This window comes from Eriocheir sinensis, unplaced genomic scaffold (assembly GCF_024679095.1).
Source record: "Eriocheir sinensis breed Jianghai 21 unplaced genomic scaffold, ASM2467909v1 Scaffold569, whole genome shotgun sequence".
Classification (NCBI taxonomy): domain Eukaryota; kingdom Metazoa; phylum Arthropoda; class Malacostraca; order Decapoda; family Varunidae; genus Eriocheir; species Eriocheir sinensis.
In genome coordinates, this window is record NW_026111908.1 from 266887 (window position 1) to 281120 (window position 14234).

Here is a 14234-nt window from a genome sequence, read left to right on the forward strand (position 1 = left end):
ATATATATATATATATATATATATATATATATATATATATATATATATATATATATATATATATATATATATATATATATATATATATATATATATATATATATATATATATATATATATATATATATATATAGTTTATGTGTGTGTGTGTGTGTGTGTGTGTGTGTGTGTGTGTGTGTTAAACCATCCCCCACAACAGTATATATTGCAGTGTACAGATGACAGGTTTCACCCGGAAATTGAAGCTGGACAAACTCACTTCAAGCTGAAACACAAACCAACAAAAAACAACAAAAAGGTAAATACTAAAGAAAACGGGCTTCCGACGCGACCGAGCGGAGGGATACTCAAGTTCATTATTTACTTGCGTCTCAACTCTTATGTCTAACAGATATACATTTAAATAAATAAACAGAGAGAGAAAGAGAGAGATAGGTAGGTAAACATATAGGCAGACAGGTAAATAGACGTAGACAGGCAGACAAATGGACGGACATAAACAAGCAAACACGCACGGTCCTTAGGAGTTCCGTCAACATGGAAGCAAAAACAAAACAAACGAATGAAAACTTACGATGAGTCAAACAAAACGAAGCTATAAATTAACCAAAGGCGACGAAAAGAATAATTGAGAGAGAATGGCTGCGCGCACACACACACACACACACACACACACACACACACACACACACACACACACACACACACACACACTCTAACAAACATCACCTTCAACCTTTTTCGGCCAAATTCAATTAACACGATGGGATTGCAAAGCCTCGCCGCCCTCAGATGTTCCCTTCAGGTGTTCCTCGCAGTTGTCCCTTCAGGTGTCTCCTCAGGCTCTCCCATCAGGCATTCCATCAGGTGACTAATACATTACGTCACAGTTTACCTGGGGACACGTGACGCAGGTATGGTGGGGTTAGTTAATCAGATACATGGGCCAGGTGGGGGCAGGTGAGGCCACAGCAAGACGAGGCGTTGGAAGGCCAGGTAAGGAGAGGACAGGTAATGATTTATGCATGAGCCAGGTGAGGGAAGGCCTGGGGAGGGGTTGTTAGGGCAGGTGAGGGCGCAGGAAAGGGAAGTTAGGTCTGGACAGGTTAAGCGAGACAGTTGTGATCAAACGAAGACATAATGAGGTGCATCGGCCAGGTCAGGACAAGGGATGAGTGACTGAGGTTAAGAAAGGCAAAACGAGACTCAATATAAGGTAAATCGGTCACTTGGCTCCATGGGAAGGCAGATCCATAAGGGATAACACAGGGACAGAGGCTAGATGGGGGCACAAAAGGAGATGTTAAGTACAGAGGGCAGACATGGTCACGGATGGAAGTGTAAGGTACACAGACTAGACGACTTCACAGGAGGACATGCCATGAGGTGTGTCGTCAAGGGGAAGCCACAGATGGAATTGGTGGGTGATCTGGGAACATGTATAATAAAACCATGTCGCAGGAAGAAGGAGATGAGTTTAATCCAAGAAAGCCGAGCTGCAAGGGCCAGGCTAGGTGAGGAGAGCACAGGTGTTTTGAAGCCATGAAAGGTGAAGGCATTATGATTTACGTGGACAAAGTAACGTCAGGTGAGGTCACGAGTAGAACAGGTGGCGTAAATATTTGTAATCTTATGCAGGAAAAATAGTAACGTGCTTCTTTGATAGGGAAGATGCTGGAGTCCATAATAGCCAGGAACATTCGGGAGCATTTAGAGAAACAGCTTAATTCACGACTCGCAGCATGGGTTCACAAAAGGTAGGTCATGCCTCACCAATCTCTTGTCCTTCTACAATAAAGTATTTGAGGCGGTTGACTGAGATGAAAATTATGATGTAATCTATCTTGATTTTAGTAAAGCGTTTGACAAAGTTCCTCACCAACGACTGTTGCTTAAATTACAGGCTCACGGAGTAGAGGGTAAAGTTTTGAACTGGGTCAAGGCGTGGCTTAGCAATAGGAAGCAAAGAGTGCAAATCAATGGTAAAAGATCTGACTGGGGATGTGTTACGAGTGGGGTCCCACAAGGTTCGGTATTAGGTCCACTTTTGTTTATTATTTATATCAATGACTTAGATACAGGAATTAGTAGTGATGTTAGTAATTTGCAGATGATACCAAGATCGGTAGAGTAATTGAGTCGGATCAGGACGCTAGTATTCTCCAAGGTGAACTCAACAGATTATATGACTGGGCGGATAAATGGCAGATGGAGTTCAATGTAGGGAAGTGCAGTATTCTGAGTGTAGGTAGGAACAACCCCTCACATAACTATTGCTTAAATGACACTCTCATAAGTAGGTCTGGGTGCGAGAGGGATTTAGGGGTCTTAGTGAGCTCTGATCTCCGTCCAAGGGCACAATGCATTCAATCTAGAAATCGAGCTAATAGGGTACTGGGATTTATTTCAAGGAGCGTAAGCAACAGAAGCCCCGAAGTCTTCCTCAAACTATATTTAGCATTAGTTAGACCTCATCTTGACTATGCGGTTCAGTTCTGGTCACCCTACTATAGAATGGATATCAAAATGTTAGAATCGGTGTAGAGGAGGATGACTAAGATGATTCAGGGGTTGAGAAACTTGCCATACGAGGAAAGACTCAAACAGTTAAACTTGCATTCTCTAGAAAGGCGAAGGGTGAGTGGAGACATGATCGAGGTTTATAAATGGATGAAGGGCTTTAATAAGGGAGACATTCATAAGGTTTTGTTGGTAAGAGAACCGGGTAGGACACGAAGTAACGGGTTTAAACTGGATAAATTCAGATTCAACAGGGACATAGGCAAAAATTGGTTTACTAACAGGGTGGTGGATGAGTGGAATAGGCTTAGCAGTCATGTGGTGAGTGCCAATACAATTGTCACATTCAAAAATAGACTAGATAAATTCATGGACAGCGATATTAGGTGGGGTTAGATACACGGGAGCTTAGGGTCAAAGGAGCTGCCTCGTACAGGCCTACCGGCCTCTTGCAGACTCCTGCGTTCTTATGTTCTTGTGTTCTTATGTACCTAGGTCAGCGTTTTTTATGTTTAAATAACGAGTAACATTTTTTTTTTTGTTGTTGTTGTTGTAAATGGCCGCCGGATTAGGTAAGTTCTCAGGTAAAGGAACATAATGAAGAGCAGATTTCATAAATATGCGATAGTCGTGAAAGGTGTCAAGACTAATTCAGTAATGTCAGGCGTGATGAAAACACGACGTGGATCATTTTACTTTTTTTCGTGCTCAAGTTGTGAGTAGCGCGAGGCGGCGGGCGGCATAAATTATTTCACGTTCGTTAGTTAATAAATGTGTCGAGATTAATTCAGTGTTGCTGGGAAATGTGACTGAAAACTTTCACAATATTAGTCTTTGTTTATGTTGATGTTTAAACTTTAGTAATTCACATGAGGTGTCTGCGTAGGTTAAGAAAATAAATAATTAATGTGCTAGGGTTGTTAATAATATAAAGATTAACTCAGTAATTCTATGTGCTATACCGAACTGCGTGGGGTTTAATTATATATATTTTTTATAGATCTTGATTTTGTTCTCATATCTTTTTTTTTTCGTTTTTTTTTTATGTAGATATTAATTAGTTTGTTTTCCTTTAGTATTTTTTTTTTTTGCCTGGGCTGTGTTTTTGTAAAAGTTTTAATGCCTTTTTCTCTTTACGTCTTGTAATTTTCTGTTTATCTTTGTATCGTTTTTTATAAGCCTTGACGTGTTTTCCGTACGTCCTGCTCTTCCTCCTCTTCTCACACATCTTTCTCTCCCCGTACAAAAATAACAGCCGTAAAGGCTCATGCTCCATCACAAGCCACACGAGGCGGCAGTGTACCGTCAAGAAAAGTGAAAGTGAGAGAAGAAAAACGTCGTTCGGGCTTCAGTGTTCGGGTGTTTGGAAACATTGACGTCATCTCTTATGCATCGTCTGGTGCCAAATAATTCCCGTAGGCTCAGACGCGGGGAAGAGGGTGAAGTAAAGGTCAAGGTGGGGGCGTACGGTATAGCTGCGCGTGGCCTCGGTGCTCAGCGGGCAAAGAGGCGAGAATAAAACACCGTCAGAACGCGGCTTTGGCGGCGGAGACTGTGGCAAATAAGATTTTTTAGGAAGATATATATTTTTTTTTTAGGAATGATTTTTTTTTGGGGGGGAGGGGAGGCTGCTGCACAAGGGTGTTGTGGAGATTCTTTGCATGAACCTTAGACTTTCTCCTTCTGCTGCTATTCTTGTTTGATTGACTTATTGTAGCGTAGGTGTGTCAATGCGTATGGAGAGTTTTTGTTGGGGAAAAAGTTTTTTTCCTAATATAAAAGGCTGTTCTTTGGATTATTGACGTCAGCCACACTCACTCACTGGCTGCATGTTGGTATTATTTTTTTTTTCATTTATTGATGCGTAGATGGTTATGAAGGTTTTACTTAAGTGTATCTTATGGACGTGGAGGTTCTTTATTTTTCGTTATATATTTTCTATACCATAATTGTTATTATATATTTTTTGTTCATCTGGGATATCCTAGTCAGTCACACATTTATTTAATGTCCTCTCTTCTAAATGTGCCCTGACCACTTTCATTTCTTGATTTTAATTGCCTTCACTATGTCATATTCTTTTGTCATATTTTTGTATTCCTTTTTCAGCTTGTCATATCCACCGTAGTCATTCCCAGCATCAGTCTCCATTACTCTTTGGGCATTTCTCACGTTGCTGTCACGTGTCGTGGCAGAGAACGACGCGCTGATTGCACACCTTTCTCTCCGAGGACTACGGTCGGGTGTCTCTCAGTCTCAATGTGTTACCGTGTTCGCAGGAAACACACTCACAAAGGATTATACGTCGTTTTTTTTTCAGTCCAGGTGAAGGATTTGTTTGTGTCAATATGTGTTAGATGATAGTGTAGATATTAATTTACTGTTCATGGAGCTCTCTCGTGGATGGCTATTTTGTTCTGAACATTGTTGAATATTCTTTTAGTCTTTTTTTATGAATTGTTTGCTCTTCCTTGTCGATATTCCTTGTTCAATTACTTTACCACAGGCTGCAGTTTGCCATTAGTCTTGCAGTAAAGAAGCAACCCATCCACCACAGTACATAACTAACCCACCCAGATCACCACACCAACAACCGCCAAACCTTACCAGCCCACCCACTCACCCCCACACACAACTACCCACTCCTACCAACCCCACCAGCCCACCCACTCACCCACACAACTACCCACTCCCACCAACCCCACCAGCCCACCCACCCACACAACAACCAACTCCCACCAACCCCACCATCCCACCCACCCACCCACACACACAACTACCCACTCCCACCAACCCCACCAGCCCACCCACTCACCCACACACACAACTACCCACTCCCACCAACCCCACCAGCCCACCCACTCACCCACACACACAACTACCCACTACTACCAACCCCACCAACCCACCCACACACCCACACACACAACAAACCACACCAACCAACCCCACCCACTCACCCCACACACACAACCACCCACTCCTACCAACCCCACCCACTCACCCAATACATAACCCTACTCCACCTCACCACCAACCCCACCCACTCACCCACACACAACTACCCACTCCTACCAACCTCACCCACTCACCCACACACACAACTACCCACTCCTACGAACCCCACCCACTCACCCACACACACAACTACCCACTCCTACCAACTCCACCAGCCCACCCACTTACCCCCACACACAACTACCCACTCCTACCAACCCCACCAGCCCACCCACTCACCCCCACACACAACTACCCACTCCTACCAACCCCACCCACTCACCCACACACACAACTCCACCCACACACACAACCACCCACTCCTACCAACCCCACCCACTCACCCCACACACAACTACCCACTCCTACCAGCCCACCCACTCACCCACACACACAACTACCCACTCCTACCAACCCCACCCACTCACCCACACACAACTACCCTCCACCAACCCCACCCACTCACCCACACACACCACCTACCCTACCAACCCCACCCACCACTCACCCACACACACAACTACCCACCCTACCAACCCACCCACTCACCCACACACACCCACCCACTCCCCACCCCACCCACTCACCCACACACACAACTACCCACTCCTACCAACCCCACCAGCCCACCCACTCACCCACACACACAACTACCCACTCCTACCAGCCCCATCACCCTCCCGCACACAACAGCCTCCGTCACGCTCATTCAGTCACCCACCCACTCACCCACACACACAAGTACCCTCTCCCACCAACCCCACCAGCCTCCCGCACACAACAGCCTCCCTCACGCTCATTCAGTCACCCACCCACCCGCCCTACCGGTTACCTGTTCTGTGGCTTTGGTTAATCTTGGGCTCATATTCTCCAACATTTTGGGACTTACACACTCGATATTGGTAAGGCTTTCGTAAAGGTTGTTGTGAGTATTTCCATGGGTAGTTTTATGAACCTAGTGATGGTTTGACAAGGCTTCTACACCATAAATAAAATATATAATGACAACCCTACTACTCTCCTTTGTGGCCTTTGGAAATATTCTTTGTGAGTGGAAAGCGTCTGAGAACACGGGCCTCAGTAAGCCTCGGTCCACGCACCTCACGCCTTTCTTTATGTTCCTCAAGCGCCTATCACACTGGGCACTTTTTCCTTCGACCTCCTACCTCCGACCTCCGATTTCAGGCGGTACCGCCGACACCTGCTAGCACACTCGCTTGTTTACATCCTACCTCCAGCTCCAGCAGCAATGGCCAACCTGTTCCAGCTACTGCCCTCCAACTCGAGTAATATTGTCGTCGCAGCACTGCTATACGAGCGATTTCATCTTCAAGACAAGAAGAAGAAACGGGCGTGGAGACGGCAGTGGCTTGCAAGGAGAGAGAACCTTGGGGTAGCTAGCAGACTCCTACAAGAGCTTGCGTTGGAAGACACCGAAGGCTACAGGCAGTGGATGCGGCTAGATAAACATCAGTTTCAAGAGCTTCTTAAAATGATAGAGCCCACAATTAGGAAGCAAGACACAAGGCTGCGGAAGGCTGTCGCACCTGAAGTGAGATTGGCAATCACCATGAGATATCTAGCTACAGGTAAGTAAGAGTGGGCTGAAATGTGGTTCAAGTTTGACTGCACTGTACCAAGAAAACACCGTTCCTTTGTGTCATCACCAAGTGGCTTAAACACACCTACATGTCGCCCTGATACCCAATCTCTAGTTCCACTGCATCAAAGATGAGTTCTGGGGGGCGACGTGGACCTATACAGGTGTCATTTAAAATAAGTCCTTTCCCGCAGCAAGTGTAGTAATGATTACAGGTGCACATGGGCATATGCGAAAGAAAAAAAAAAATATATATATATATATATATATATATATATAGATATATATATATATATATATATATATATATATATATATATATATATATATATATATATATATATATATATATATATATATATATATATATATATATATATATATATATATATATATATATATATATATATATATATATATATATATATATATATATATATATATATATATATATATATATATATATATATATATATATATATATATATATATATATATATATATATATATATATATATATATATATATATATATATATATATATATATATATATATATATATATATATATATATATATATATATATATATATATAGGCAGTGCAAAGATAAATAACTATAGAAACCGAACCTTTGAGCTGGCCATGCACTATGACCCGGTGAAGAAATTCCGTGCACTACATATTCAAAGGCAAAATAGATGTGAACAGTGTGGCCATGCCCATACAATCCATAAACCCCCCACTCTTCTTTCTAGTTTTATGTAAGGAGAACTGACAAAATTTACAGTTGTCACTTGATATTTTCTTTTTGTTTCAGGAGAGTCACAAACATCCCTTGCCTACCAGTTCCGGGTCAGCCAGAACCTCATTTCATCAATCATCCCTGAGGTGTGCCAGGCAATCTACAATGCTCTACAGCCCTTATACGTGGTGGTTCCGAGGACAGAGGAAAAGTGGAAGGAAGTGGCTCAGGGTTTCAACACCCTCTGGAACTTCCCATTATGTGTGGGTGCTTTGGATGGGAAGAGAGTGTTGATCCAGAAGCCAGCAAATTCTGGATCTTTGTATTTTGACTACAAAGGGGACTTTAGTATAATCCTAATGGCTCTGGTGGACTCTGACTACAAATTCCTGTATATAGATGTAGGCACTAATGGGCGAGGAAGTGACGCAGGAGTTTGGAGTAGGTGCAGTTTGTCTGCTGGACTAGAGAATAATTCAGTAAGCTTGCCACCACCTGAGTTTCTACCTAATTCCAGCACTGAGTCCCCATATGTAATTGTAGGCGACGATGCCTTTCCCTTAAAAACGTACCTCATGAAGCCATACCCTGGATTAGATCAACCAGATGAAAAGAGAATTTTCAACTACCGTCTGTCTAGGGCACGGAGAGTGTCAGAAAACGCCTTCGGGATTTTGGTCAGCAGATTCCAAATATTCCGGCAGCCAATCCGCACATCTCCAGAATGTGTAACAAAAATAGTTTTGGCCTCGGTTGCACTTCACAATTATTTAAGGGTCACATCACGGGATGCTTATGCTCCAGCAGACGGGAATGAAAATACATCTAGCGGTCATCATAGAGGCGTTGCTGGTGTCTTGCAGAACTTTCAAGCGGTGCCCCGAAGACCAGCCAGGGATGCTGTGCAGGTGAGACAAAAACTGATGGCATACTTCAACTCAGTTGGCACGGTACCATGGCAGAGGGAAATGGCACATCTACACTAAAAATGACGGCTGGAGGGGTTGTGTCATTGCAGCGACACACGGCGTATGCTCCCCGTTAGTTAGTGAGTGCATGAGGTGGGATATGTAAAAAGTTGGGAATGTAATGTAAACAGAAAGTAAATGTAAAATTTCTTCTGCATAATTTGGGCTCCGAATCTTTTTTTTTTTGTTTTTTTTAAGATTCCTTTCCGTGTTTGCTTTCAGATTAATTACCACTGAGCCCACTGGACTCAACCAATGTTGAAAATAAACCTTAAGATAATTGATATTGATATGTTTAATGGCCTCAGTGTAACAAATATGCTTCATTAAATACCTACATGTTCATTCACAGCCTTTTAGTCCATTGGGCAATAGCTCTCTATGGACTGTTATGCCTAAAGTAGATATTGTTGTGGTCAACTCTTATCACTTCAGGGCATTACATGAATAATACTAACTAATAATAATAATTATGATAATGAGAATAAGAAGTATAATTGAAAGTATACAATTATATATAGGTAATGTCAGTAACAATACTAATAATAATAGTTAATACTAATAATAATGCTAATAATAATAATAGTACGTAATAATAATAATTCTTATAATAAAGATTATAATGAAATCAATGAAAAGACTACTAATAAGAATGATCTCCCTAATTTTGATAATTAAAAGACTGATGAGGGGACTTTACTCGTCCTCATCACTGTCTTCCATCAAATCCATGCATTTCCTAGCAAATTTTCGTTGCCATCTAATTCCCTTCTCCCGCATTCTTGCCACCACCATTACCCCAAAACCATAAGCATAATCTTGTACCGCATTATTCTGCCTTAAAACTTCATTTATTTTGTCCCAGAAGACAGAATTCTCAGCGTCATTTGGGGGATAACTTGATCCCCTCTTACGCTTCCTTTGGTTTTGAGTGGTGGGTGGCTCTTCATCCCCTGATGCACCTCTAATAGTAGTGCGCTGCGGCGATGCTGTGCTTAAGTTGTCTGCATGGGGAAGCGTGTCAGGATTACATGCCACCTCGTCCCTGTCGATGGCTCTCCCCGAAGCGCTGCCCTCAATGTCTGGGTTATCAACCGACAGGACCACAGATGCGGGTAACACACTGTCCTGCAACATCAAATATTGCAATTTAATATGTTGCGCCTATATTTGTTAATGGTTGATAAGACACATGAAGGAATACATTAAATAACATAAGGAGAAAATGTAAATAGGAACGATACAAAATAAGAGCTAGATTGCAATACCTATAGTAATAAAGGTATATTATAAGGAAATATTTAAGAAATGGAAAGTGAAGTTGCAACATAATTTCTTGAGGAAGACCAAAAAGCATGCACTGGAATATAATTACATTTATCTTTCAAAACTATGAAAAGAAAGAAAAAAAGTTCAGTATGTGACATTCTTTGCTTACATTGAAAGTAGTTTGTGTGAGGTTGTCACAGGTTGAGGTGTACTCGGTGCACCTCTCAAGGAATTCTAACAAGGGGTACAACTCCCACTTCGGTAATTTGTCGCCTCCGTCCCCACTATGTTTCACGTGTTTCTTTTTCTCTCGCGTGTAGTACTCCTTGAGATTCCCAAACTTCTTGCGGACGTCATCTGAAAAAGATAACAATTTATGATAGTATAAAATACGAAGTGAAGTGAAGTGTCATGCTGTAAAATAATAAGCTTAGTAGAAACACAAACACCTTGTTAGTAGGCAGTGTTGTAAATATATAAGGTCAGGTTAGTGACCCTAGAATAGGCTTTGGCTACCCCCGTACTACGGGAGAACAAGTCATATAAATTAATCTTTATTGCTACCCCTCACCCCAAAAAGGTACATTTCTATGTAAACAAACTCAGCCTTTCCAAACAAAATTCAAATTTCCCTACTGTTTGCTATGTTTAGAACACAATTAAGGCTATCATTACTGCTGGACATTAATATTCTGAAGAAACAGTAATTAATATGTATTGACTAATGAGTGCAAATATAATGCTCCACCCCCCATGGCCACCTAAAGAAAATGTTCATATGTCCGAAAGTTTGCTTGTGTGGGGAGAAGGGAAATAGTATTAATGACTTCTGGTAAAACTGATGATCATAATTGTGTTTACCACACATAAAACACTGGAAATTAGTGACAGAATAGATTGGCTGTGCTAGAGTATTTGTAAAGTAACACCCAAGAAACCTTCTTTGCCAGCATACCCTAACCCTTGTGGTAATGTAGCCTTCTTTGAGAGGGAATGAATATGGTAACAACATAAGGATACATATATCTCTAACTTACCAGCAGTGAATGTGCCAAGTTGTGGGTAGAATGACTTTAGGGTGTCTGCCACTGCTGTGAACAAGCTCCGCCTGAGTCCTTTGCACTTATATTGGGTGTGTGCAGGATCCCACAATACTGGATGCTCCCTCACTGCTTCTATGAGGGTTGTCTCTGCTTCCCTGCTCCAAATCACACGCCCTTTACAAGCCATGGTTGATGATGCAGTGGTCGCCATGTGAGTTTGTTATTGTTTGGTTCCCCGCGAAGTCAACTGAAAGCCTATGTTCTTACACCATAAAGTTGTGTTTTGTTTGTAATACTGTCTATTTATGTTCCATATGTTACTCCAAAATGTGCAATAAATACATTAACCATGGCAAATAGTTTATTTTTTTCAGTAATGTTTACAGGATGTCATTTGACTCGGTAGTTTCTTCCGCCTTCCTTCGACTTTTTCCCGAATGGTACGGGCTGCAAATTTGCTCCGACAGTCGGCGGAAAAAGTGCTGGAGGTAGGCGGTACCGCCGATTTGTCGGAGGTCGGAGGAAAAAGTGCCCAGTGTGATAGGCGCTTCACTCACAACCATCACTGCAGCGGCCACGCTAACGTTATACTTCACCTCGGCCTCACCTCGACCTCCTGAAACACTGCCGCCCCAGAAATAAAAGCAACTCATCGAGAAAAATAGATATTGCTGACTTCCCTCTCGTAAATGTCTGGCGAGGTAAGGAAGGCAGGAAGGTCGTCAGGTGTTCCATATTAGAGTTTCCGTGATTGTCCCGTGAGTAAGTGAGGACAGGTGAGGAGGAGTTCATGAAGGTGTCTGGAGAAAAAGGGGAGGATGGGTAGATGGAGAGGGAGAGGGAGAGAGGGAGATACGGAGGGAGCGGAAGTGGAAGTGGCGATAAGGAAGAAGTAAGGGAAGTATATAAGGGAAGGGATGGTGGGAGATAAAGTTAAATGTTGGGAGTAGGGAAGAAAAAATAATTGTATAGAGTTGGTTATGGTGGCGGTGGTGGTTGTGGAGAGAAATGGAGGGAAGGGAGAGAAAGATAAATGCAGAGTAAGCAGTGGTGTTAGTGGTGGTGATTATAGTGGAGAGAAAACGGAACATGAGACAGTATACGGGTGGTGGATGTGGTGGTGATTGCAATGAAAGAAGTGGATGAGGGAGAGAGGAATAGCAAAGCGGGTGATGGTAGACATGGAGAGAAAGGAACTGGTGATGAAGGGATGGTTGACGATGATGATGCTGGTGGTGAATGTGGAGGTGGATTCGTAATGGCTTAAAGGAGAGGTGGAGCAGTGCTTATCTAACGAGGTGGAGAGATGAGTGGATTATGCTGATGGGTGTGGTGGTCATGGTCGGGGTAATCTTGGAAGTGGAAGGAAGGCCAGAAGACTCGTTGCAATGAATAGTAACGACGTCATGATAGATGATTACTTGTTTGAGAAGGTGAATGAATGAAAGGGTGTGGTGACCTTGGCAGTGGAAGGAAGGACAGAATACTCGCTGCAATGGACAAATGGTATAGAACATGAGAGAAAATGATTGAGGATGTGGAGAGAGAAAACTAATGATGTGCTGGGCATTGCAATGGTTTAGTGTTCTTGAAAGGGAATAGAAAACAGAAGAGAAAATGATAGACAGAAGTGAACAAACACATGACTGAGAAAGTTATAAGATGAAAGTATTGTAATGGTAAATATAATAATGATCATTGTGATTTGGAAGAGGAAGGAAAAACAGAAGACTCGTTGCAGCAAACAAATGGTAGAGAGAAATGAAAGAAAACGACTGAGAAAGTAGAGATTAAAATATTGCATTACTCAATATGGAAATAGTCGTTGTGATCTGGAAGTGTAAGGAAGCACAAAAGACTCACTGCAGCGGACGGATATTAGAGAAAAGTAAAAGGAGACGACTAAAGTAATGGAGAGATGAAAGTAATGTAGGTCATGGTGCTGGTAATCTAGGAAGAGGAAGAAAGCGCCGCAGACCCACGCATTGGCTAAGTGAAGAGGGACAGACAGAGAAGACAGAGGAAGGTATACATGAGCGAGAGGAGGGAGGGAGGGAGGGACAGAATGGTTGTGTAAGACATTAGAGAAGACAGAGAAGCCAACGAGCGGCGGTGATGAATGATTAACGAGCGGCAAGAAAGGTTAATTGCAGGTGTAAGTTTATCTTCCCGCGTGTAGGGTGTATTGTGCTCTAGAAGTGGTGGTGGTGGTGGTGAAAGTGGCAATAGTGGTAGTGTTGGGGAGGGTAGTAGTAAGAGTTGTAGTGGTGGTGGTAGTTGTAGTAGTAATAGTTATAGTTATATAGTTATAGTTGTTGTTGCTGTTGTTGTTGTTGTTGTTGCTGTTTATACTTACATTAGAGACGGAGAGACATAGACAGGCAGACAGACATGGGAACAGACATAAACAGAAAAGCAGGCAAACAGACATAGCCATACACAGAGACAGACAAACAGACAGATAGACATACATAGACAGAAAGAGACACACTGACGAACAAATATACAGACAGACAGACATAAAGACGTAGAAAGAAATAACACGGTAGAATCTATAACACTGCCCCAATGCGTGTGGATAATATAATACTGACAATATTAAAAAAGGTAATATTAATAATACCATACTAATAATACATGAGCAGCAGCAGCAGCAGCAGCAATTAGGAGGTGCCGTGCATACGTTCCTCCCAAACCAATCGTCGCCGCGGCGTAAATACATTCCCACGCCCCGACACACCTGGAGAGCGGCGCCTCTACCTGCAGGGCGGGGCGGCGACAGCACAGAGGGAAACAGCGGCGCGGCGGAAAAAGAAAAAAAACAGCAACGAGACAACAAAAAGATTAAGAGAATGACAGACCTTGCGCTGTCAGCATCATGGAACAGATACCGAGACCAACTGAAATTACAATTTCAGTTCCTTTACTACTACCACTACTACTACTACCACTACTACTATACTACCACTACTACTACTACTACACTCATTACTACCGCCTCTACCAGCGCTGCTTTTCTTGCTATCTGTTTTCCTATTTCCATGCTAACTATAACCCAGACACCATAGTTGTGTACTCAGTGTTTTCGTATATG

At 42.5% G+C, this 14234-nt stretch overlaps 1 protein-coding gene and 1 long non-coding RNA gene across 2 annotated transcripts; one reads left to right on the forward strand and one right to left on the reverse strand.

Moving 5' to 3' along the window:
- Positions 1 to 6655: 6655 nt before the first annotated feature.
- On the forward strand, positions 6656 to 9112 carry LOC126993140 (uncharacterized). Its single transcript, XM_050852000.1, has 2 exons — positions 6656 to 7106; positions 7936 to 9112. Exons 1-2 carry the CDS (start codon positions 6767 to 6769, stop codon positions 8844 to 8846), a joined length of 1251 nt encoding a protein of 416 aa, XP_050707957.1. The 5' UTR covers positions 6656 to 6766; the 3' UTR covers positions 8847 to 9112.
- Positions 9113 to 9247: 135 nt separating this feature from the next.
- LOC126993141 (uncharacterized) lies at positions 9248 to 11708 on the reverse strand. The gene is made up of 3 exons (XR_007747450.1): positions 11135 to 11708; positions 10267 to 10454; positions 9248 to 9956 (listed from the first exon to the last, which is right to left on the reverse strand). It is a non-coding gene; the product is annotated as an uncharacterized LOC126993141 (long non-coding RNA).
- Positions 11709 to 14234: the final 2526 nt, after the last annotated feature.